This window comes from Megalops cyprinoides, chromosome 14, assembly GCF_013368585.1.
Source record: "Megalops cyprinoides isolate fMegCyp1 chromosome 14, fMegCyp1.pri, whole genome shotgun sequence".
In the NCBI taxonomy this organism is placed as follows: domain Eukaryota; kingdom Metazoa; phylum Chordata; class Actinopteri; order Elopiformes; family Megalopidae; genus Megalops; species Megalops cyprinoides.
In genome coordinates this window covers 13,193,972-13,220,244 of record NC_050596.1, presented here as the reverse complement: position 1 = coordinate 13,220,244, position 26,273 = coordinate 13,193,972, and the positions used below count along the sequence as shown (strand labels likewise).

Sequence of the window (26,273 nt, the reverse complement as noted above, 5' to 3'; positions counted from 1 at the left end):
TGCTAACAGCTTCCCATATAAATAACGTGTAAGGTTGATGATCAAATAGGTTAACAAAGTACTCGGGTTTGGAGAGAGCTCATGCTCGGCGTTTTCCATTTCCCGTGATTCCGAGGCTGTGAAAACGACTGGATGGAAAAGCGACGGGCGTCGAAGTTTGGGAAACTTTCAAATCTCTAATCTTTTGAAGTTCTTCTCCGCCAAAGGCAAACGGTTGTACTACTGTACGTGGTGCTTGCGCAAAGATACGGCGAAAGGCAGACCCCTGTTTCCCATTGAATCCTTATGACGGCGATTAATTGCACAGCTGTCAGACGCAAACAGCTGGTGAAGGTTATAGCGAGCCAATCAGCGGAGGCTGTAATCCTACCGCTCCAGACGCGGTATTTTACCGCATGCATGCAACAATAGGCCAACACCGGTGTCTGTCAGTCAAGGGCGCTGTTAAACACCCGTAGCTGAAAATAGAGAATATTAATAAAGAGGCTGCATTTGCTTCAGACTTAGGGTGTGCTGCTCTGAAAGCAATGCAGAGTGTATTCATTTTTATCACCAGTTAAATGACAGTCTTTTCCCTTTCGCCCAATCGCAGCTCGGAAAGGGAGGGGTGATGGAAGACGGGGCGAGAGGCGGAGCACCCGTGTTAGGTTCCAGCACCACGGACAGCGACTCGCACTTGACTGCAGAAATCTGAATCGGAGAGCGAATTGTCTTATGCTGGATCTACCCGCCTCGGCGTGAAGACATTTGAGTGCGCGAATTCTAAAACTTCTTTCATTGATGTGTGCGGTTTATTTTCCTTTCTGAGCACGTGGAAATAAGCTTTCTGCTGCTGCAGTCTGTTTATATGTGTGCTTGCTTACACGATCTCCCATTCCTAAGAAAAAAAAAACATTCAGGATTAATTAGATGAACCGCTAAAACAGGTTTGCTAGCATTAACTATTATTCTGTCCGATAATAGTTCTTGTTGTTCCGCATCATTGTATCCACTTTCTTTCTTTTGCGGTTTTAAAAAGGCGTGTTGTTTATACAAAAATGATTATGAAGTTTACTAGTTTGGCTCGAACCAAGAGTGCATTTGAATGAACCCATAATCGTTTCGTTGATAATTTTCATATTTCCCGGTGTCAGGCAGTCATATGGACCTGCGTTGTTTTGATAATAAAACCGTCTGACCAAGATGAAGTCCCTGTGCGACTTTTTGAATTGTACTTGGGAGCGCAGGGGAGCTTAGGGGAGCGAGGCTCTGCAGACGCAGCGCCGTTGTATTCTCAGGAGATTCTCTTGAATCTGCCGGTCTCCTCGCCAATGTAATTTTGATTGGATCGAAGGGGATTTTGGGTTAGATTTTTTTTACACTGACGTTTTTACACCCGTCCACCAAAATGAAGAAGTTTCGGAAGGTTTTGGACGGACTGACAACCTCTTCTCCGGTAAATGTCGGCGGAGCTCCGCTTTCTAGCAGCACTGCCGGTACTCCAACCGCAGCGCCAACTCCCAGAGAAATCGAAGTGCAGGAGACGCTAGTGTCCGAAAACTTTCAGATTTGCAAGGTGAGTTGTCTGCAATTTCGCTTGCTTTTCCCATTGTATTTTTGTTACACTCGTTGCCCCTTAGAGATCGAATGTCAGAGACATGCATCCTACCTGTATTTAATTTCGTTGACTGGGACAAGTACAAAACACATTATCAGATACCGCAGGCTATTGCTTTGTCTGCGCTATTAAACGCTGCACTCTGAAAGTTTAGCGTTAAGGTAGCGTCACCTCGAGACCCTGCCAGTCACAAAAAGCAGCCACGCCATCAAGCTGTTGTCCACACGTTCATCAAACAGCCAAGCTTTGACTTTTTATATCCTACGAAAAACCTTTTGTCCAACACCTGTCTGGTTTTCCTTTTTACTGTGATTTAGTCCATGGTAACTATTCGATTGTGATCCATAAGCTCGAGGTAAAATACCATTTAAACTCATCTCTTTTGATATACTTTGATTTTTTTTGGTGTGTGTTGCTCTGTGGTCTCGTGTGGCGACGGATCATTGTCTCTCCGTTTCGCCTGACCAGTGGGATGATGAAGCTGGTGGTGTTTTTACATGTTATTATTTACAGAATCACATGTCAGTGAGAACCGATACCACTCCAACAGGACCTTATTTTTGACTTTATTACCCAAATCGGAGCAGCAAAATGCGTGTCCACACAACAAGCGCTGCTCATTAATTCGGTACAGGCTCCAGTGTTCAGCTGAGTGCCGCGTGGACCTCATCCGTCCACTCATTTTATCTGATTCTATTGGTCTCCAGCCATACTGGGCGCGCAATAACAAACAACTGAAATCTTTCCAAGGCACCACAGATCTGAATTTATGCAACGCTGCAGATGCGCTCTTGTTGAGACCTTTAGACGGGACCTTTCTCCGCAGAGAACAACTTGTGTCTGAAATTGATGACATAACTGCCGTCCCCCTCTCGCATAAAACAGGGACGGGTCTGCGGTTGATGTGATTTTCGTGGGGTTATTTTTAGAAGCAGGAACGCCAGTTGCTGCCCGCTGATGTATAGGGCGCTGACTACAGCGATTATTCCTCGGCTTGCAGGAGCGAATTTTTGAATCCGGGATGAATTATTTATTGTACAATGAATGGGCCCAGTTGAACACTAGCAGAGCAGGGAGGAGAGGAGGACGTGCGTGCATGTGTGCGTGAGAAATAGGGAGAGAGAGAGAGAGAGAGAGACAGACAGACAGAGAGAGAGAGAGATAGCAAACGAGGGAACAGGCGACAAGTATCGGGTGCGGCAGAGTGGCCGGGGCGTGGAGCAGGAGAAAGAACTGGAATGAACTGTGTTCCACGGGGGAAACGGGAGCCCGTTAATGCCTAGCCTATATTCGTCTCCGTCTTTTGTGAAGCTGTCTGATTTCCACTCTGCATGTAATTCAAAAACGAATTAATTCGACGTTTATCCTGGTACCACGGAATTAGGCTTCTTTTCAAAGCAAAAGGGATAAAAACTTTCGTTTCGTTTTTGTTTCGAGTTATTCCTTCCCTACAGTATTCGCCAACGTAAAATATTAATACTAGCTCAAATCTTTGGATTCCATCGCGCAAAAGGAAAGGTGGCTAAAACACATACCTGATGTTTTGACTGGACATACGTTTTGTACAGTACACATTATAATATTATACACAGTTTAACCTTTCACTTTTAAGATTGTAAATCCCCCGACAGCACACTCCGAAAAGAGGATAGGGCTTGTCAGCATTCACAGCATTAAAATCTCAAATACACACATCCACGAGTTGCATTACCACAATATTATAGAAGGGAGCAAAATACCTGCACTGACTTAATGCTACTCTAATTAATATTTTAACATTTTTAATATCGTTCTGGATATTCCAAGGCTGATGTCACAGACACCATAGTACTTCATGTAGCACACATCATGTAATGTGTGCTGACAGAGGTACCGTGGTCAGAGGAGGGAAGGCACATCTTGTCTTCCTGTTTCCAGGAATTCCTCAGTGAAGTGCAGCTGGACCTGAGAGGGGCTTTGAACTTCATTAGGGAAAATCTGTGTTTTATTGATCTCCTTTGCGTGTGTGTGTGTGTGTTTTGGCCCTCACAGGTGCATTTGGCTACTCTTTCATATCCAGAGAGAGTAGGTAAAGCAGTGTTCAATACGCACAGCACTCAGCACTAATAACTTTGTGGCTGACTAAAATCATCTGTTTTTCAAATACTGTGGAAAAGAAAAAGGCCTTTCATGTAAAAGCAAAAATTAACCATTATAGTAAAAATAAAAAATAAATGATTGGAATACAGATAGAGGAACAGAGGGCTTCCAGGAATCTGTATTCTGTTATCTTTCAGAGGTAATGAATGTTCTGTGCTCACAGGGGTGTGCACCCAAGAGGGGCTCAGAAGATGCCCACTGCTTTGTGGCTAATGCACTCTGGGGAAATTTGCCTGTTTGATGAATGGACCGAATCACTAGGCAATCCTTTTCTTTCCCCTCCACGCGTACCCCTGCTAAGCCCATAACTGTCTCGGTTCAAGAAACGATTAATTGCAAAACGGTGATGCAGCCAAGCGGTTGTCCGTGCACCATTGGCCCCGTCGGCTCAGGCTCAAATGCTATTTGCTGGAGAAAATGTAAGCAGGGAACGGATGTTCCCCCCTCCCTCTTATTTTAGGCATTTCTATCTTTTCAGATAAATTAAAATTCATGCCTCAGTGACATTTTTACTAATATGATACACATTAGGTGTTTGGGCTTAGGTTCCATCAACCTTTGTTGAACTGAACGCCTGCATGTGCTGATCTAGTAGCATCCTGTCCATTAGGTCTCAGTGCTCCTGGTACCTGCTTTGCCGAGGGGGACACAGCCAGGGTCAGATCTAAGCAGAACGGCGTGCTGGTGAGGTCCTGGAGCCTGCCTGTGAAATGCTATTTCTGTTTCACTTGGCGATAATGGCGAGTGGGCCGCGTAGGCCTCCTGTGATGTGGAGAAACGGACAAGGGGCTGCGGCCCCATGAAAACGCACATCTAAGAGCAGCTCTCTCTCTCTCTCTCTCTCTCTCTCTGTCTCTGCTCTCCCTTGGTGGTGGCCCGGCCACCTGTGGTTTTCTGAAGAGCCGCCTCGCCGAGGGCACTTGTAAACAGGCCGAGAGCAGACGCCGGCCTCTCTCTCTCTCTCGCCGATGGTAATTAAATGTGTGGACAGCGTGGCACCCCCCCGGCTGGTCGCTTTTGATCCTTTCACACAGCCTCCCTCACCAAAAACGTGCTAACGAAGAAAAAGTGCAGCTGGTCGAATGGAGAGTCTCCTGCCTGGATGTGCTTTTGGCAGCCTTCGGCTGCAGCAAGCATGTTCCCACAGTGATCTTGCTGAATTGATATTTGTGTGCCTCGCTGTTGAATTTGGCACGAGGCGGATATCGCAGAAAGCGTGACATCATTGAGCGCCCCTCGCCGTGCTCCCGGCACCGCTGTTAGCTGTACATTATCGGGGTCAGAGGTCAAACGAGGAGAATTTTCCTCTGACTCACAGCGGTCATGCCTTCGCCGTGCAGAGTGGGTGTTGGGGTGGTGAAACTGTTGCGGCGACCGATCAAGCGCTCGTAATTAAACTTGATTATGGAGTGCTGTGAATCAACGCACTCGTCCTGTCAAACGCGAGACGGGGGCGTGCAGAACATGCGAATCAATGATGCGGTCGTCTCTGTCACAGGGGGCGTTTGGAGCCCCAGAAGTCCTGCCCCCTTTTCCTGTCACTGGTGCCAGACCTTCTGTGTGTGACTAATGAGGAAGCACATGCATGTTGCTGTGCTGGTAAGAAACCATCCCTGGCTAGAGAAATGCAGGACTTGCTCCTAAAGCATTTATATACTGGATATTTCTTAGCCAACACCCAATACCCAGGGTGATGTGCATGTCTCATATTTAACTTATTACTCATTTCTTGCTGGCAGCACAATATATTGGCTTTAGGAACTGTAAATGGAACTGGAAGATTTCAGATTTCAGTCATGGGTGGATCACCACTTTTGTACCCTTTTGTAGCAAGGATGATAACCTGAATTGCTTTGGTACATACACAGCTGCATAATTGAACAGCATGTATAATCTAAGATGCACAGTCTGACCTGGATAATAGTGTTTAAAAAAATAAATGTTTTTTATAACAATGTTATGCTGTATGTTGTTCTATACTTTGCTGGTGGATACAGCAGTACCCTCTAAGGAACATCGGCTTTCACTGGAAACAAGAACATCAGCATTGAGGTCATATGAGCCAATGAGAATGGAGGGTGACTTGCACTAAGATTAAAAAGAACATGCAAATGAGACAAGGCTACATGTAAATGAGGGGAAAAAGGCAAATACAAATGAGAAACTGTAAATGATTCTGAAAAAAAGGCAAGACAAATGAGAAAATTCAAATGTGGTGTAGCTGCAGAAAGGCCCATGATGGAAACTGCTATGTCAGTGACAGATGGAGTAATGATAATCATTCCTTTAAGGACACATGAACTACCAAAAGTCTCTTCAAGGAATGCCTGAGCAGCTGAAACCTGTGCTTTAAGGACAAATGGACCAATGAAAACCAGGACCAATGAAAACTGCTGATTCAAGCATAGATGGACCAATGAAAACCTCTGCTTCCAGGAAAGGTGGACCAGCATAAAGGGCTGTGGTGTAGATCTTCACCATTTTTAATCCTGCAAAGTAAATTTTCAGTGTTATCCATAAGACTCTCATGTCTCTCATGTTGTATCTTACCATCATGGCGAGTAGCATTCCTGGGGCCCCAGGCACCCAAATTGCCCCTACGGATCATGATGGTCCCATTTTCACTTTTTTCGGGCAAATACAATGCCCTCATGCATTGCACTGCCATATCTGTTTCCTTTCCACAAGTGAAATATGGCCAAACCATTCCCTCCTAGCGATTCACTTCTAAAAATCCCAAAAGTCTAAAGTACAGTGCTATTATTGAAAACTGTAATCAAGTGTTGTGTGAGTGTAACTGCCATGCTATATTCATTGAAAGCTATAATTTCCTTTTACAGAGGTGTTAAGAGTCTGGGATAGAATTTGGGAGAGAGGTCTGAAGTCAGAGAAACGTAGTATGTGTCAGCGCCTTAGAACGGGCCTCCAATTTCCGAGCCATATGGTGCCACCGAATAAACAGCCGATCAAATAAACACTCATGTTCTGGTCACAGCTCAGCAAGCTCCTCATCCTCTGTGTCTGTCCAATGCGCATTTCTTTGCCTCAGTGCTCACATCCTTTTGCCATTGCCTGGTTTATAGCTCTCTCTCTCTCTCTCTCTCTCTCTCTCTCTCTCTTTTCTTCCAGAAAACAGGTGCTCAAATATTCCTCTGCAGGGTGGCCACTTTTGGCTTTTGCCTATCCATCATGTAATTTTGGCTCATGGAACTCCACACTCTGTGTGTGATTCTGATGAAAGGTTGTGGACATGCCAGAGACTGAACTGCAGCTTGTAGGTGTCCCCAAGAGCAATTATCATAGCACTTGAGAACCTGATGCACAGCAAGATCTATGCTGTTAAATCAATGCACGCTTTCAACAAGTGTACGCCAAGCTTCAGCAGTAACCATGCCTGTTTTTCTTTTTTTTACTAAAAACCCCAAAAGACATTTCTTTCTCATTGTCAGTGCTGCAAGACTGTTCTCCCTTCTTTATATTAACACTTTGCTTTCTGATGTAAGTGACTGTGGTACTGATACCTCTCTTCTTATATTATTTTCATTTAGCAGAAGCTCTTATCCAGAGCAACTTACATTGGTTATAATTTTATCCATTTATATAGCTGGATATTTGCTGAGGCAATTTTGGGTTGAGTTCTTTGCCCAAAGGTACAGCAGTGGTGCTCTAGTGGGGAATTGAACCAGCAATCTTTTGGTTATAAGCCCTGCTCCTTAACCACTGTGCCACACTGCCACCTCTCAATCACTATCCATCAAGACTGAGTCGCTGCCAAGCTGAGGACCACGCTCGTGATGGGTCCTTGGTAGGGGAGGTGTTGACACGTTTCCTTCAGTTGTGATGTCACAGACATGTCCAGGAGGATGCAAGCACATGCACAAACTTGCCCACAAATCAAAATCAACACATAATATGTGACAATTACATGCATGTACCAGCACAGGCACCTCACATGCAAGCTTGCTGGTTTCAGTTGACATGCAGTGCAGAAACCCATAAGGCATTTCAGAGCGAGAAGAGTAATTTCAATTTATTCACTTTTATCAATGCACACACAGAGCATTCTACATTTGTTTCTCGGTCTGCAGCAATTCATTTCTCTCATGGACATATTGTAACATTATCTAGACCAGCACTTCAACACATCTAACAAATAATGAATATGGAAAACTACCGGAATTAGAGCTCTGCTAATATGATTATGAAAATATTCTTGATGCTGTTGAGTAGGCAATTTCATGCAATATGCTTATGATCTGCAGGCTCTTTCTTTGCTGAGAGTAGATGTGATTTGAAATTACTGCTCAAAGGAAATTTGAGTAATTATTGTCCCAATTAACATGTTGTACCAACACATTTATGACTTGTTCTCTTGCCATAATCCTCTGGATGAATTATTCTTCTGTTATGTTCTTTTCCCTTCTGTTTACGACCCGGAGACCCTAGGAGCCCTACATACTAACCTCAATGCACAGTGCTGTCTCTTTATCCATTTCAAAGGCATTGCAGACCAGGCTCAACATCTTTCTGTAGCTGTTGTCTGATGTCTTGGTTTTCATCAAAGTAACTTTCTTATTGCTGTCAAGCTGTTTGTCTGGTTCATTGTGCTATTTTCCCTACCCTTGTTGATTCACAGACCCAAGGATATCCTGCCAAAAAAAAAATATATATATATATATATATATGTTGTAAAAACAGAGGTTCTTCTTTCAATTTAATGTGTAGAGAGCTAACCCTGAAGTGTGGTCCACAGCCAGAACTTGTTCTGCAGAAAAGCAGTAACTGATCAGTAACTGATTCATTTCATACATAACATGCTGTACCTTTGCCAATTATGCAATTTACTGTGATTAGTATTTATTTTTTCGTAAAACTTGATTTTATTTATTTATTTATTTATTTGCTTTATTCACTCATTTCTTTGTGCTAATGCATAAAATTCATACTAGAACACTTATGAAGAGAACTGGTATGCTGGGCGTAGGCTTCAATGGTATGCAGTGCAGTGCTACAGCCAAGGTTCTTTTTATTTGATATGTAGGAGTAAATATATAAGACACCAGATGGCTACCACATTGAGCTCCTGTGGTTTGACATTTTCCAATTCAGAGCCAGTGGGACCCTGAGGGACCACAGAGGTATAACCTGTATTACAGCTGTTCACGTGGGTAATATGAAGATATCAAGAGAGAAAACACACACATTAACACACACACACATAGTTAATATGTGTGCATAATAAATGCACACATGCACACATACTCTACTAACACATGCATACAAATGCATTGTATGCATTATTGAACACATTCAAATGTGACAGGCTGGGCCATGCAGTTGGTTTGTCAATCTTTCTCAGATATGTACTTTCCACACGTACACCAGTTTTGTTCTTTCTACTTTCCTCCTTTGGAAGCCATGGTAATGCATGTAATTGTACCCACAGTCAGACAAACGGTGAATTTGACGGCCCTTACCTGTTCAGCACATACACTTAGAATGCAGGATCTGCTTGTATTTCTTTTATGTATTCTTGAATATCTCATGTACCCCACTGGGGAGGAAGGCTGTTCCTTGCATTAATGGATGCTGAACATCAATTACAGAACGTCCAGAAGTCCAGTCATTTTAATGGGATCATTCCTGTAATGAACATTTTTATTTTCCATTTGAGAACTAGTATAAATATAGAGAAGAGTAAGAGGGAGTGATTCAGAGAGGGATAAAGAGTGGAGAGAGGAGAAAGAGAGGAGGAGGAAGAGAGGGAGAGAGAAAGAAATGCTGCGTACTTTCTAAAATGGGAAACCATCGCAAATCTAAATTTTCCTGCAGGAAATGAATATCTTGCCAAAATATAAAGACTTTTTGCATTGGAGGAAGGAGACACGAGTTATTGCTGAAGCAATGATTGCCAAGAATAAAATATAGACCCAGAACCAAAGATGGAGAGATAGGAGAGAGCTTCAATACAGATCACTTCTTCCACTTTAGATCTGTGTGTGTGTGTGTGTGTGCGTGTTTGTGCGCCTCCGTTAGTGGGATGGGTTTAAATGGCAAGGTAGAGTCCTTGCCACAGGCATGGATTATTAGGTTTTCCAGGGGCCTTTTTTGTAGTTCAAGCGACTTGCTACAGCGTTGTTATTCTCCTGCCACCGTGTATACCGCAGGAAAGGGGAGAACAGAGGTGCAACAGACAGCCTCGGAACGCAGGAGCTCCCAGATTCAGGCAGCTCATTGTAAATCCACTCTGAATGGAGGATGCTAAATCTGAGCTGTGTTTTATAGATAGATGGGTTTAGACCTGTCTGGTCTCCAGCTCCCAGAGGGGCTTTGACCATGTAAATGTGGTAAAGAAGAGCAGACTGAAAATCTACCAGACATGGAATAAACCAACCAACTTGGCATTTCATTTGTATTGTGGAGCACACAGGCAGAATGGTAATTTTCCATATTTGAGAATGACATTGGTTCTGATACTACTCTCTCCTGGGCAATAGTCGTCATTTGCAATATCTGCAATATCTAAGTCAGTGACATGTCTGAGAGAAGAAAAGGAAACCAGCATCAAAAACACATCTGACAGAGGAACAGGAAGTCAGGATCAGTCACATATCTGAAAGAGCAAGAGGACATGAGGATCAGTTACACATGTTAAGGAAGTAGGATCAGTCACAGACCAGCAGCTGAGGTGCAGGTGCATAGTAACTTGATCTGTTTGTGATTCATGGTGATCATTAGCACCAAGCCGGGCTGTAGTGTCCATAAATCAGAACAGAGTCTCTAAATATTTCTGACCATTTCAAATAAATGGTCCCCATCTCAGTCTCTGTCTTGCTTTTAAATTATTGTTGAGCTTAATATTGATTATCGTGTGATTAAGAATTTGGAAATGAAGTCATTAACAAGCCCACATCACTTGATGGAAATGACTCAGGCTTGGCTTTAGTGCATATGTTACTTTTCTGTCTTTACCTGGAACCCCTGATGTTGGTGGTTTGATTTATTTATGACTGTTCTTACTTTGCCCAGTTGGTCTTTGATTAACTTTTTATCTCTTCTCTCGGGCCTGGGACAGGAAAGGACCCCGGGTGGTGTGTGTGTTGGGTGGGGGGTGGTTATGCTTATCTTCTTCTGTCCCTTAGCCAGAGTGTTAATCTAAGTCCAGCACCTGCCTTTCCCCGCCTGAAACCCCACCCGGAAGATGTCCTCACAGCCAGAAATATTGTCTTTGTTAAGGGAGTAAGGGGCAGAGATACAGTGCATCTAGGAAGTGAGTGGGCAAATTCAAGCTGAGAAAGGATTTGGCTGCAGAGGCAGGCTGGCATTGCAGCAGGGTAACAGGAACAGGTGTGAGAGCTGATTGGAGGTCTAAGAGCATGTGCTGGAGTAGATTGGAGGTCTAAACTCATCAGTAGGAACAAACTGGAGGTCTAAGATGAGGGGTGAAAGTGGTGTGGAGATGCAGCCTTGGGGTATATAGGTCCTCCTTGTTCAGAACAAGTGCTGCACGGCTCAACTTAATCTTTATGTCAGCTGGCTGGGGTGATAGTGGACTCTGATGATTAGAGTGATATATAAATATAGTATAAACATTAATGGATCTCTGCAGCACCTGCTTAAACTAATACCTTTAAATTACCAGGCTAGTGCAAAAAGAGGCACCATGGGGGGTAACAGGCAACAAGGGCATGGGGGGCATAGTGCCAAAGGAACAGAAAGGAAAAGGAAGATGAAAGGATTCACTGAGGGCATTCCGACATTGAATCTATGACTGGAAAGACGGTTGCACGCAGCCAGGATAATTTCTCAAGACCAGGAGAAGTGGGAAGAACCCTGTAGTGAACCTATGCTTCAGAACGAGGTTCACCCTATCGTAGCTTAGGGGCGTGAGACAGGAAGAAGACGTGTTTAATTTCGGCATGGGTCCTGTTCAATGTGTCCTTCTCAGATTCTCCAGTACTGCAATACTGCTGTCTGCCCCCCTCCCTTTTGGGTGCAAACCACCTGCTTTGAGGAATACACGGGGTGCTTACGCCACGGATTACCACCTAACCAATGGTCTGTCTGGCCCCCGCATCCTGGCAGCGTCAATCACAGCAGTATTCGAATGTCGTGAGGGTCACGGACGAACATTTCAGATCAGTCTCTCCTTTTAAGTATCTCTCCGTTTAATGGAATGGGCACCTAAAACAAATGGTGTCCTTCGTTGACAAGTAACACCACTACCCCAAGAGGAAAGCTGACTGTATTGGAGAATGGATAAGATGAAGACATATAATAAAGAGCTGAGATTCAACATACAGCACCATAAACCATGTCATGTTAGTGTGTATTGCCTTCATTCTGCTATGTGGGGAGTGAGGTGCCTCCATCTGTGGTCCAGGTGAACAGGCAGGTATTTTATGTTCAGGGCAGTGAGGTGCAGCTCCAGGGGGTTATTGGAGTCTGCCTCTCACCTTGCACCAGCTCCTAATGACTTTACGCAAGTCATCAGCTGGATTAGCTGTCAAACCACCTGTGTTTGTGTGGGTCTTAATTGGTTGCTAATTAAAAGGTTCATATACAACCAGCGGGATACCACTCAGCTTGAGCGAACCTGTTGTCCTTGGTAAAACAAACACACACAGACACGTGAATCCATGCCATGCATTATTAATTGCACTCAGATGTGTCATCTACAAGCTTACATACATGCAGGTGGTCTTGGAATATTCCATAGATGGCTTGAAGAGGTATACTTTCCACAAGTTTAAATCAACAGATACATACATTACATATTCAGTGCACTGCGCCTAGCCAGTGGTTCAGTATAAAGGAGTATACTGGCCCTGTCTGGCTCTATGTGTAGTATTTCAGCATAGAAGAGTAGACTGCCTCTGTCTACAGGGTTTCACTGTAGAGTTGTAGACCGACTCTGTTTATTGTGTTTCAGTGTAGAGGTGTATACTGACTCTGTCTATTGTCTTTCAGTGTAGAGGTGTAGACTGGCCCTGTCTGTTTCAGTATAGAGTGGTAGACCATGCCCGTCTGTACTGATATATGACTGCTGCTTCCTTCACACTCGCAGCAGTAGTGCTGTTTTTGCAGGCTGCGGTTTGACTGACAGCGCTCTGCAGGGGCTGTTACCTGGGAAGGCTGCCAGATGTCTTCCTGTAAGGATGAAATTCAGTCTGAGCAGCTGGGAATGGAACCAGGAGTTGTGAGGAGGAGAGATGCACTGCTGCTACTAAGCAATACCTGCAGAGAAATTCAATCTCGAGTCAATTTTAGGCCTGCAGAAGAAAAAGGACAATATCTCAATATTTGGAAGGGAAGTTTACATGCTATTTTTCAGCTTGATAAAAATGAAAAAATTGTAATGCTCCATTTTTTTCTTTATTTCTTGACATCTTTTACTCATACCAATTTACCCCAGAGTCTCAGCATTTCATGGAAATATCTGCAAGGTTTAAAAATAGCCCCCCAGAGTGAGATATGTGTAAATGCCGCTCTCCTCTACTAATGCATGTTTGCAAAACAGTGTTGGTGTTGTGGCAAAGGAAACAGAAAATTAAGAGACATCGGTAATTTTACATGAAAAAAATATTTTGTATTTGCTGCATCTGTGAATACAGAATAGAGGTCCAGTTTCATCACAAAATACGCCTTCCCTTTAATTTGCCTGTGGTGTCATCATCTCCTTCTTTGCTGCTGGGACAGTGTAGTCTATCAGTGGCTGCCTCTAGCTTGGCTGTCCCTGCCCTTTAACATTTTGGCCACTGGTAGGACTGTCATCACATAAATAACCCCAGAACAAGGCTGAGGTTATCCCCGGGAGGTCAGCACTGGGCGTGTTGCTCTTGAAGGCCACATCCATCTCCCCAGTCTACGGCAGACTGGGCCCGGGGGCAGACTTGTATGGTGGGGGGGGGCACACCCTGTCCCGCTTTAATAGAGGGTAATAAAACAGCTCCCTGAATAAAAAGCCTGTAAGCTGAGCGCTTCATTAGCGGGAGAGTGAGTAATGGGTGGGGGAGGCGGGGCCGACTGCACAGAGACGCCCAGCACACTCCTGCTCTCTCACCACCACGGGAACCTGCAAGACACACAAAGCACATATTTGAATGCGTTTTGCTCTTGGCAGCCATGGGTTCTGTTTTATGACCACTTCATTTTATTTATTTATCTGTGTTGGTTTTCTTTTTTATATTCATGACTGGGTATGAATTATTGATGAATGGATGGGAACAAAAAAAGAGAAATTGTATGATCAGAGAAGCAAAGCTTGTAAACTGGAATAAGCAGGAAATTTCCCCACTAGCACACTATATTGGAGCAGTGGGGGCTCTGCTGGACAGCTGGACTACTACCACACAGGTCCATTCTGGAATTTAGTGCTTCCTCGGCACTGGGGTTATGGACAGCTCATCTCTGTGGAAGAAACTGGCTGTCTGTACTGTCTGTGCAGTTGTTACTGTGATGATAAGTTTATTGGTCTTAAATTCTTGCAGGCCAGGTTTCACAAACGTAGATTAACCTTGATGAAAATCTACATTTTCACAACTCTTGGGTCAGCATTTCCTACTTTTCGCCAAATTATTTGTCAAGCCCTAATCTCAGCCTGACTTTTTTATTACTTGAAGCCCGCCGGCATCCCACAGATTTGAGCCCATTCATTGCTGTAATATAATTTGTTCAATGCAATGGCTCATTAAACAAGCAATACACTGACGTGGCCTTTCCACCTCTGCCCATAATAGGTACTGTGCTCATATGCCTAAGACAATTTTCATTGTTCTCTTTTCTTTCAGACCGTTCGCCATGGCTTCCCCTACCAGCCCACCACTCTGGCCTTTGACCCGGTTCAAAAGATCCTGGCCATCGGATCCAGGACAGGTGGCGTGCGAATGTATCCTTTACTGGCAGGGTTTTCCAATGTCTGTGTGTGCGGTCAGTTTCGTGTTGTGTGTCACGTTTCACACGGTAAGGCCGCCCGCTGTCTGAAGCACCGAGGAGAGTTATCTGGAGCCTGGAGCAGCATGTTCAGCCCCCAGGTAAGAGATCTACCCTCAAACACATCCTGCAATTGCAGTTCTCTTCCCCTGGGAGTGCACTGTCAGGGACTTATAACGTATAACCAGAGGTACTCGCAGATAATGTCTTAGAGATGCATTTTAAGAGTATGTGTGTGTGTGTGTGCGTGTGGAGTAAATATGGTCAGGGGAGAGGTGTTCTCACCTGGAGCTGGGAAATTTATAACTCCCTCATGTCTCACTTTATTGTGTTGTGGTAATTTTTTATATTTAGTGAGTCTGTAAATACTTCTGCTCTTTATTTAAGGTTGTTTAAATAAAGGGCTTTTAAAAGTCAAAGTCTCTCACTCTTCCACTCTCTCCTCTTTAACTGCATCATCCTGTCTTGCTCTCTCTCTCTCTCCTTTTTTGGCTGAAGTTTTGAATTTGAGTTTTTTGTCAGTTCAGTAACATCCAAACAGTCCTGCTGACAGAGAAATTTGTTACATATTTCATGAACCTGTTACATATTTCTCATATGTACACTACTGTTTCTGTCATTTTCTCCCCTTTGAAAACGTTTGCATCGATGGCATCTCTCATCTTCCTTTCACTAGTGCCCCTGAGGAACCCGACATGTCTTTATGGTCCTGCATGCATGAAATGTGCTCTCATTGTCTTAAATTATGGAGGACGAAAGCTATATTCCAATACCATCTTTCTTTTTCGAAAGAGGGACATTGTAGAACACACTGTAACATTTGCATAGGGTTGTTCATCACTGGGTGAGGGACATGAGTGTGTGAAATAGAGGCGTGTCCCAGGCAGTGTCTGGTGACACTGATGACCATGCTCAGGAGATTCATTGTTCTTTTTCGGGCTTTTTTTTTCTTTGTTTTACCCGCAGTCACTTTTGCAAGGCAATGAAAACAACCTGTGTTTCAGGGTGAGTGAACAACAAGATGGAGTGAAGGTGGATGTATTACAATAAATGGAAATATCAGGCATGAAGCAGCTGTGTTGAAGGTGATTGGTAGAAAGTCTGGATAGGTGGAACTATTACCATAAATGGAAAAATAAGGCATACAGTAGCTGAAGGTGATGGGTAGAATGCCTGGATAGGGCACTGGTCCAGCATTACCTCTCAGAAATCCAAGAACAGGGCAATCCCTCGGTATCTCCATATGTCGGTATACTGAATCAACATTATGATGATCTCCTTATAATGGTGGCCTAGTGGCTCAGTGGTTAAGGAACAAGACTTATAACCAGTGCGTTGTGGGTTTCATTTCTGGGTGGAGTACAGCTTTTGATTCCTTAAGTGAAGCACATAACTGATAATTGCATTAGTGAATATCCAGCTGTATAAATGTCTGTACAATCTGAGCTATGAAATAATGGCTCATCTCATTCTGCACAGGACACAGTCGTCTATTTTATTTCTGTGCGATTCCCTCTTTCTCTCTTCCCTGAATATGAGAAGCAAAATTAACATTTCTGTTTAACTCCAGAAAACTTTTTTGGAAAGTCAACAACAGCATGCATATATTATGGACCAATCTCTCTATCTCTCTTTCTCTGTATCTATCTGTCTCTCTGTCAGATCTACCTGACCCACAACCACATAGCTTTGCTGAAGGAATTCCCGTAGTGACACTTGGCAGACATATATTTTTCAGTCCCAGTTAAGAAATACATATCGATCCTCAGAGCTTTAATGTTGAACATTCAGACATCTGTATTGATTGTGCGCCTGTGTGTCCTGGGCTGATGCACTGTATGTGTAATTTATTTTATGAAGGCTCATTAAAATGTATGCATGTGTGTGTGTGTGTGTGTGTGTGTGTGCGTGTGTGTGTGTGTGTATGTGTGTGAGTATGCACACATTTGTGTGTACTCACACACACACACAGACACACACAGATGTATGTCTCTGCATGTATGTATGCATGTTTGCAATTGTACGTGTGTGTGTGTGTGTGTGTCTGTGTGCGCGTGTGTGTGTGCACCCACCATTGAGTGAGAGAGGTTTAAATAGTGTGTCCCTTTGTGTATGAGTGGAGAGGGCTCTTACTGACAGAGAACTGGATCGATACCCTTTGCAAACAGAAGAGCTATTCACAAAGACAGGGCAGGAGTGCCCCGCGGTCAGAACGAAGTGCCGACAGCGGGGGCATCTTACATATGCATGATCAATCAATTAGTAATGATCAGCACGGACTTCAGATAGATTCTCTGAGGTGCGCTGGCCTCGAAGCCCACATAAAAAGTGCTTATGTAATCACCATCATAACAAATTTATGATACGGGGAAGAGGAAGATTGTGCATAGAGATAATCAATTTGAGTAGTCAAATGGGTGGGTCAGTCATCCTAAAAAGATCAGACTGCTCTGAGCCTGTGATTCAGATCCTCTAGAAAACTTTTGTTAGTGTAAATCTACATGGCCAATATGGTGAAATACATTACAAAACAGTCAACTCTCTAGAGACAGAACAGTATGGACCAGTAAGGAGATGTAAAGCTGCTGCTGATGTCCACTGTAATATTTGAAACTGATAACCAGAGCATTGTTTGAAATGAGTCAGACGCTATTGTGCCCCAGATAAAATTTCACTCCTTCTCATGTGAGACACCAGGAATGAGGTGTGTGGTGCCTAACCCTAACCCTAACTGGAAATCCCTAGAAATGGTATGTTTGAGAAGTAAAAATAGTGAATGTTGCAGGTCTACTTCAATGGAAGTTTTAAATGTCAGATGAGTGATCAGTTGATGTGAATGGTGGAATTTTATCTCATTATGTGTTTAAAAAGACAGCTGAGGCCTTGATTACATTTGAGGTCAGTTGAGAAAGAGTAGGAAAACTCAGATTCAGCTTGTTAGCTCTGGAGTTTTTTTCTCTCAGCTTATTCTGTATGGTTCACCGTTGAAAGGGCTTTGTCTGACACAGCAGTGGAATTTTGAGCTTCAATGTTCCTGCTCCATTTGGTCTCATTAGCAGGGTATTTGTGGCCTCACAGCCCTTCTCTTTTCATCTCTTGGCCAGGGCTGTACAGGCAAGATCCCCTGGGTTTGGCCACAATTGGTAAACCTGACCTTTGAGTTTGAAACGCATGTTTAGGGGTCTCAGTCTCTTTCTCTCTCTCTCTCGCTCTGTCTCTCTGTCTTACAATCTTTTCTTTTTTCTCTTTCTCTCTCTGTATTATGCATTTTGACATTTTGAAAACTGAACTATAGGCCAGTGGTTGAACAATTTATGGGTCCTGACCCAAATTTCAGCTGCAACAATGTGCAGACAGGGTCATGAAATTATGGCTTACACCTGATGTTTAAGGTTTTTTTTTTGTATTATCAAGTGTTTTAATTATGCATTTGTAAAGAGCAAAGGCTATTGTGTGCTTAGTGAATGGTGTTATTCCATTGGATGGAAGTGTAATTACGTGCTCCGTGTGGGTGAAGGATGAATACTCCAGAGGGTGCACTGTGCAGAGGTGTGTGTACCTGTGCAGCACTTCCTGCCTTTGATCCTCTCCACACAGAGGCCCTGTTGGAGTCTGCAGCTTCTTGTTCCTCTCCCAGACATGTGAGAGCATACGGCGTGCCTGGCGTTTGAAGGAACATGGCCGTACCGTGAACTTTCCGTCACCCTGGCCACGTGACCTCTCCCGTGTCAGGAGCCGGGAGCTTGAGTCCACCCCCAGGCTCTGACCAATCCGTGGGCTCAGAGTCAACAGCACAATGCAATTTTTTTTTCAATGGCTTTCAAAACACTCAGCGCCGAGAAGGAAAACAGAACAGGGGCTGTTGTGACAGCTGCCATATTCCACCCGTCTTGGCGTGGCGGACACCGTGACAGCCAGTGAGCGAGGGAGGCGGTGACGATGACAGCTTTGGTTCCATTCCTGTTGACACGAGCTGAACACTGTAAAATGTGTTACTTCTTGGTGTATCAGGACACAGGCGAAAGGCTCTCCAAGTACAGTTTTACACTTCTTTCAGTTCATTAACTTTAGGCCTGGGGTTGTTTTTTCTTCCACACAGTTTCATAAGGTTGATTAATACTGTTCTAGAACAGAGTACTGTACATTAATTCATGCTGTGTGTACCCAAATACATACAAATCCACTCATACACAGACACATGCATACACACTCCTGTTGTCTGCTCCATATTGCTGATAGCCGCTGCAGTTTCCACAGAGTGCTGTGATGTTGTAATTATGAATTGTGTTGCGCTGCTTATCACATAGAGACAGCAATTTGCGAGAACAAGCAGTAATTGTCACCACACAGTGTAATAATTAAGTATTTTGTCACAATATCAATTAGCATTGAAATAGGGCCTTATGGAAGATAATAGTTTTCATAAGAACTGAGCTAGTGGTTAGGAGTTTTGCTTTTCCAATAAGTAAGTGAGGAAATATGAGGGAAGATTTATTATTAATTGGCTTTGGGCTTTTTCATCAAGAGTTTTACACCTTGGTGCTATCTTTTCATAAATGTATCAAAGTGGCTGGGAAAAAAAAAACAATGTTATTACATTACATTACTTTAGTAATTTTGCAGACACCTTATCTAGTACTTAGCTAGCTAAGCTACATAGGTGCATATAATAAAGCCATAATGAGGACAGTACGTTTCAGTACAGTTCAGAACACATCTGAACATGTGTAAATCTGTCACACACTCCTATAATAACCCCTGCCATACTGCTCTCCTTGTTTTCGTTGTGAAACCAAACAAACCAAAATAATTCAAAAAGCCCATTTTGCCTGCTAAGAAACTGATTTGCTGAGGTGGCGGTAGAGCCGTGGAAGTCACTTTTGGTCCCTGGGCTCCACAGTCTTTATGGGCAGGTGAACAGTTACATTTTTGAAAGCTTTTCCCTGTGGACGCTTGCGAAGTGCTGCGTTCCCTCTGTGCTGACGCGATGCCTCCGTCTGGGAAGAATGTGGCCACCCCACGCTCGTCTGCTCTCCCCTCGTCATTTGTTTTCTTTCCCCTGTTTGTCTTCGCTCATTGTGTTTCTGCAGGCTTTGGTGCGCAGCCACATGCGTCATGCACGTTGCCTTGGTTATCACTCAGCTGCCATCGCCGCGATCTGTCCAGGGTACCGAACCCGCCTTCACGCCTTTCTGTGATTCTCCGCCGGGCTCCCTTTTTCCCCCCCCTAGTCTTCTGTCAGTTTTCAGTCCCCCGCTGGTAAAATGAGATTGGCTGGATCCCTTCCACTTCCTTTTTGCTCAAATGTGTTGAGGGCTTTGCGTGTGCTGTTTGAGCCAAGTCCTGCTGGGAAGGGTGGCAGAATTCTCTGGGTAATGTGGATCTGGACTGTCTTCTAAGTCTTTCCTGTTTGAAGCTCAACAGAGGACCACACTCTTTGCAAGCTCCCAGTCCCAGTCCTTGAGATATTTCACCATCTGCTCCCTTCCCCGATGCCTACCCTCTCCCTCCGGTCAGTGTGTTCCTCGCCACGTGCGTCAAGCCGTACGGCTTTGTGGAGTTGTGTTAGATGGATGCAGACACCAAATTCAGCGTATCACCTCTGGTCATACACTTTGGTTGTACACGTTGTGTGTCTGCCGCTCGCTGTAATGAGCCTTATCGCTTCCACAGACGGGGAGACATCGGTTAATCTGTCAGCGAGGAGGAGTGAGGGAAACAGAGGAATGAGGAGAGAGAGAGAGAGAGAGAGAGAGAGAGAGAGAGAGAGAGAGAGAGAGAGAGAGAGAGATGTGGAAGAAGAGAAAGAAACAGAAACAAACGGATTATTCATATGCTACTGTGCTTGTTCTCTGCTTTGGCAATACTGCTGTATGTCACCTCAACACAACACCTTCAAACTGAAAATGAAAACTGAACTGAGGAGTAAGAACATGAATGAGAGAGAGACTGGAAGAAATAGACAGGAAAACGCAAAGATGATGCAAAGAGACATTGGGACAGAGAAAGACTGAGGGATGTGGAGGAGGAGAGAGTGACTCTCAGCTGTGTATGTGAACCTGGAAGCAGAGTTCCACTTAGGCCTCAGCATTTCCCTTTGCTCTGGTGGGGGAGATGCATTGTGCCCTTTGACCCCTCAGAAGCGATCTCTCAACCCCATTGCTCCACCTGGGATTACACCTTGATATGCTTTGGATAACAAGATCAATTGTAAAATCGAGTGTGAAATGAATAAGGCTTTAGCAGTAGCTGCCTAAGGAACATCTTCAGAATCCATTGGCCTAACAAAATCTCCAACAAAGAGCTCTACGAAAAGACAAAACACCTTAGTGTGATTCAAGAGATCAAATGGCACCCCCTAAGATGGGTTGGTCATGTTCTGAGGTTGCAACCGGACCGCGTACCAAAGGCTGCTTTAAAACGGACTTCCCCTGGTAAAAGAAGAAGAGGACGTCCCAAGACCACTTGGTGGATGTCATGGAGGGAGGCACAAAGAGTTGCAATAGACAAACGGTATTGGAAGAGAATTGTGCATGCCTTATGCTCCACAAGGAGCAAAGAGAATGAATGAATGAATAAATGCTTTGGGGGCTGGGGGGTGGGTGGTGAGGATTGGGGTTGGGAACACTCCTGCTTATGGAATCTTCACTTTTTATTCATCCATCTGATTCAGCGTGTCCCCCTTGGCACTCTTATGCGGCCCTCGTTTCCCATGTATCAGGAGCACATGTGCATTTCTTTAGTTTTCTCTTTTGATTATAGTATACACATCTCCAAGGCCTTAATTATAGACTAAAATTGTAAGAACTTAGCGGGGGGAAAACACAGATAGGCAGATGTGTAATTAGAGTTATTCGTTAATCCTGTGTTTTAAAAAAAGTCAGTGGATTTTTTTTTGTGCTCCAGGAGTATGGTGAGAATTGTTGATTAAACAAAGCGGGCTCATCATATTTTGGCATGAATGATGACTTTCTGAGAAACCAGGTCCAATGAGAGATCTTTTCATGATGTCACCTTAGCTACTGCTGTGTCCTGTAGAGCTCCGTAGGATAGATGTCTGTGGGAGATTTCTGTGGAAATCAGATACGCTTTATGTTAAGGTCCTATTAATTAACAATTAAAAAATACATTATTAATCCTTTATTTTAGTGCCTGTCACAAAGCAGATGACACTCACCCCTTATAAAGAACAACGACTTCAAAACAAGCGATCAATGCTTTATTGCACTAATTGATCTTTAAGATAATGTTCAATGATCCATGTAAAGCAGTATTGTATGCTTCAGGATAAGCACTCCAAAACAAGTAATTGATTTTGATCCAGCAGGAAATGCAACACAATGAATTATTCTTTACATGAATACATGTTAATAATGATTTATTAATGGGTAATTGGACCTTAATAGAAAATGCTAACTGGAGCTGCTGTTCCTTAGTACCCTGGGCTTGTCCCACGTGCTGGTCATCACTGTATTCCCATCATAAGATACTGACAGTCAGATTAGTGCCCAGCTAGCACTATCGACTTGTAGTCAGGCTGTCCAGCCTAACACCAGGCAGTCGTGTTCAGTACCCAGCTGCGTGATATCAAAAACAACACGCCAAAAAGTAGTGCACTCTCACCTCCACAGGCTGCAGCTGATGTAAATATGTATGAGAAATAAAGCCATATTAGCATCTCTGTAGGGAACTATGAACAGCCCGTGGCTGCTTTCACTGTTGCTGCTGTTGTGCTCTGCTCCCTGACCTGTGTACCTTGACAGGAGGCTAAAATGTGTGGTTGTGACCTTCGCTAAAAGAAGCACAGGTCAATGAACTATAAATGGCAACACTAGGAGAAGAAAGAGAAAGTACATAGTGTGTATGTGTGTGTGTGTGTGTGTGTGTGTCTGTCTGCCTGTGTGCTCACCTTACCTCAGCCTTTTTTACGACATGGACATGTTGTTCAATAGTCCATCTCTTTAGTTTACATCTCCTCTCTCCTTTTAATCTCATTTTTAATGGTTTGTTCTGTGCCTGACCTTGTCCTTTCTTTGGCAACCGCAAGCCTACAGCAGCAGGAAAAGGGCATTTCAGCTGAGTGGAATGTAACACTCCCCAGCACACCATCCATCCATGTGTGCAGCTAAATGTTTACTGATGCATTTCAGCCTAAGTACCTTCCTGAGGCCCGAGGGCTGTAATGGCTGTACCTCACCTGGGAATCAAACCTGCAACCTCCTGATTACAGCCCCTTAAACAGTCATACCGCACTGTTTTCCATTAATTATTTATACTGTTTATGCTTCGCATCTGCTGCTAATTAGGAGCACCCCGTACGCAGCCAGCCAGCAGGACCTCGCTTGACCCCCCCACATAACGCACACACACGCGCTCACCCCAGGTCTCATTGAAGTGTCAGCCACTGATGTGCATTTTCATACTGTGGAGAAAAAAAAAAAACACCTCTGGTTGTTTATGGTAACTGTTGCAAAGGCCTTGGGAAAGGCAGTAGATTTCCTCTCAGAAGTGAACGACTAAAGATGTGCTCATACTGAAAGTGAAACACGCAGTGCTGTAATATTTCCCGTGGAAAGACGCAAACAGCAAGTTGCTTCACATCCTTACAAAAAAAGGGAAAAGGGCATAGGAAGTACGGAGTGGAGAGTTGGGCGTAGGGTGTAGGGTGAAGGCAGCGACCTATAAATTATTGATTATTGAAAGAGCTTTGATAGGGCTACATTAATGAGTTTAACTGTCCCGATTTATCTGATAAAACCTGCTAATATTCCTAATTCTCTATGGTGTGAGTATTGGATTCAGAATAGGGTGTCCATGTTATTTCAGTTTATCAGGAATATCTCACTAGGAGACAGCACTGTCAAGGGAGAAAGGACCCAGGGGTGACAGCTCCAGAGAAGGCGGAGCCCTGCTTCCTGAGTATGCTATTACTGGCCTGGTCTTAGGGGGGAAGAGGAGGGGTGAGGCTATTGTTTCATGCCTCTGTTTTTGCCTCTTCTCTTTTTGGCCTCTGCCGTGACAGCGGAGACAGGATGAGTGTGTCTCTCCTCGCGGTGAAGAGGAATGCAACACAAAGACTAACGTCCCGAAGGCGTGCTTTGCATAATCAGGAAGAGAAACAACAACAAAAAAAAAACAAAACAGATGTGATGCCTGGCTAAAATAAGCAAGAGCGAGATGTCCTCGTTTTTCGATTTCCCACATAATTCTGGGAGCTCAGTGCGCTTGCCGTGACGGCTACGCTGACGCACGGAACAGACACTGAAGACACTGAGAGAAGCAAATTGATTCTAAGTTCTTCTGAGCTTGACGTATTAAGTGTCAAATGCTCGTAAGCTGTCACAAATGCAAGGTTTTTTTTTTGCATACGGTGACAAACTTAAAAACTGTGCAAACGCTAATCCATGACGTCAATATTAGTATCAGCTGTTATGCCTTTATATTTCGTCAGGATTCCCTTGTCAGCATTCTGCAGACTCCTAGGAACTCAACAAAAATGACAGAGCAAAGGGTGCTGCATTACACAATGGAACAGAACGCCCACCTGACTGATTGATTATTTGATTGACTGATTGATTGATTTCTGTGAGCGATAGCGGCGGTTCCGTTTACAGGCCAAGCCTGCGCTTCACTTCGCTGTCAAAAAAGTCAGGGAATAAGAAAACCCTAAAATTCTTCTTGCAGTCTGAGTCACTTTCCTTCCAAGTGCGTGCACTTTTTTTAGGGTGCCTTATACTCGATTGTGAGCTGGCAGAGCGCACGGAACATGAGGAGCGCACGCTACCTTGGTGACCCCGGGTTACCCCGCGGGGATGGCAAAGAGATATTTTCTGCTCTGAGCGAAGAGGCACTCGATACTATCGATTTCTCTGAGGTGGAGCGTCGTCATCCTCACCCCGGAGACGTAAAGCATCTACTGTACCTTTGGCAGGGGTAGGGAGGCCCGCGATAGAGAAGAAGGAACCGCACGGCGAGGTCAGGAAGGGAGGAGTCACTTCAGGGAAGAACAGACCCAAAATAAGCGCTCATGAAAAATACACTGTGTTCTGGTTCATTCGGCGCTGTTGTGTAACGTCCAGAATAACAGCAAAACAACAAAAAAAAAGAAGTTTGCTCTCTTTTAAAGTTGAAAATGCATTCTTGAGTCGTCACATTTTGTTTGGTTGTTTTTGTAAAATGCTTGCTGCTGGTGGTGTTTCGCAGATAAAGACATTGCCGAGAATGTCAGAGTTCGTCCCGACCTTTCAGCTAAAAGGTCTTTAAAGTTCTCCAGTCTTGTTTATTCATTTTTCTGGACTGGGGCATTAGCTGAGACCCAAAGCAGGGGGCATAAAACCAAGGGGAGAGAGGGCAGGGGGTGGGGGGTGGCTGCGATGTGTGCCCATTCCTTTGTACCCAAACTCTTGTTAAGGGCTAGATAGTGACAGAGCCCTGCTGGCGATTATGATGTGACTGAGAGCGGGAGGCGTCTAGCAGATGTCATGTCCTGAGAGCGGCTTTGGAGCTGGTGTTATCAGCACTGGAGCGAATTCCTCTTAAACTACTTTCCCCGCAGAGCATCCATGGCAGAGAGCTGTAGTGTAGGTGGCTGTGTGGTGTAGCGGTTAAGGAGCTGTTTGTGACCAGAAGTTTGCAGGTCAGAATACCAGGTGGGTGTGGAGTGTTCACCCAGGAGGATCGTGGGTGCAAAGGGCAGGAGGAGGCGGGACCGAGGCATAGCGCGTGTTTTCCTGTGTATTATTAAAGGGAAAATAATAATAAAAACAAGCTCACAGCCACCAGTTGGCTGTACTGAAAGCAAGCACAACACACTTAATATTTCCAATCATGGTTCTAAGCTCTTCCATTAACAGGGACACCACCCTGCACTGAGTCATACTGTTGCATGCAACTGCTTCAGTAAATACCGTCTTCGTAAATGGATCACTTGTAAAAACGCCAGCTATGTACGTTGACATGTATAAATCCATCTGCTTCACAAATAAACAATCAAATATGGTCATCTCATACAGCTGTGATTCACTGTGTGTCAGGTCTGGCTTTAAATCCAATAGTCTATGAAATAGTTGTTTGACGTGTTTTAATCTATTTAGTGCCAATCACACAGAGGTACCTAAGACTCCCAGATGGCTGATGGACCTAGAGGCACTGTACAAACCACACACAGCATGTTGCGATAGCTGTCCTTCACCACCCCACGCCCACAGCATCTCATGTGCCCACATAGCACTTTAAGGTCACTTACTAATTTAGGACAGTTTAAGTAAACAAATAGCAAATATGTGTCCTCCTTGAGTGCTTCAGTGTAGTGGCAGTGTAGCATAGCGGTAAGTAGCAGGACTCGTAACTGAAAGGTTGCCAGCTCGATTCCCCACTGGAGCACTGCTGTTGTACCTTTAGCCGAGGTGCTTAACTCAGAATTGCCCCAGTAAATATCCAGCTGTAAAAAATTGTTACCTGTGTGAGTATCTCTGGATAAGAGAGTCTGCTAAATGCCAATAATGTAATGTAACGTAGATCAGGGTGTGAATGTAGACGCTGTGGAGCCAGCGTTTCATTTATTCAGTGCGTTGGCTCTTCGTCTTGCAGCTTCTGATAAACGACT

General features: G+C 44.2%; 1 protein-coding gene across 9 annotated transcripts in view; it reads left to right on the top strand.

Moving 5' to 3' along the window:
• Nucleotides 1-691: 691 nt before the first annotated feature.
• Nucleotides 692-26,273, top strand: part of LOC118788797 (syntaxin-binding protein 5-like) — a 131,631-nt gene continuing 106,049 nt past the window's right edge. For all 9 annotated transcript variants that reach the window (XM_036544892.1, XM_036544888.1, XM_036544891.1 and 6 more), the window contains exons 1-2: nucleotides 692-1,555; nucleotides 14,527-14,624. In XM_036544892.1, the coding sequence (XP_036400785.1) occupies nucleotides 1,388-1,555; nucleotides 14,527-14,624 (266 nt within the window). In that variant the 5' untranslated portion in view covers nucleotides 692-1,387. The remainder of the gene's footprint in view (nucleotides 1,556-14,526; nucleotides 14,625-26,273) is intronic.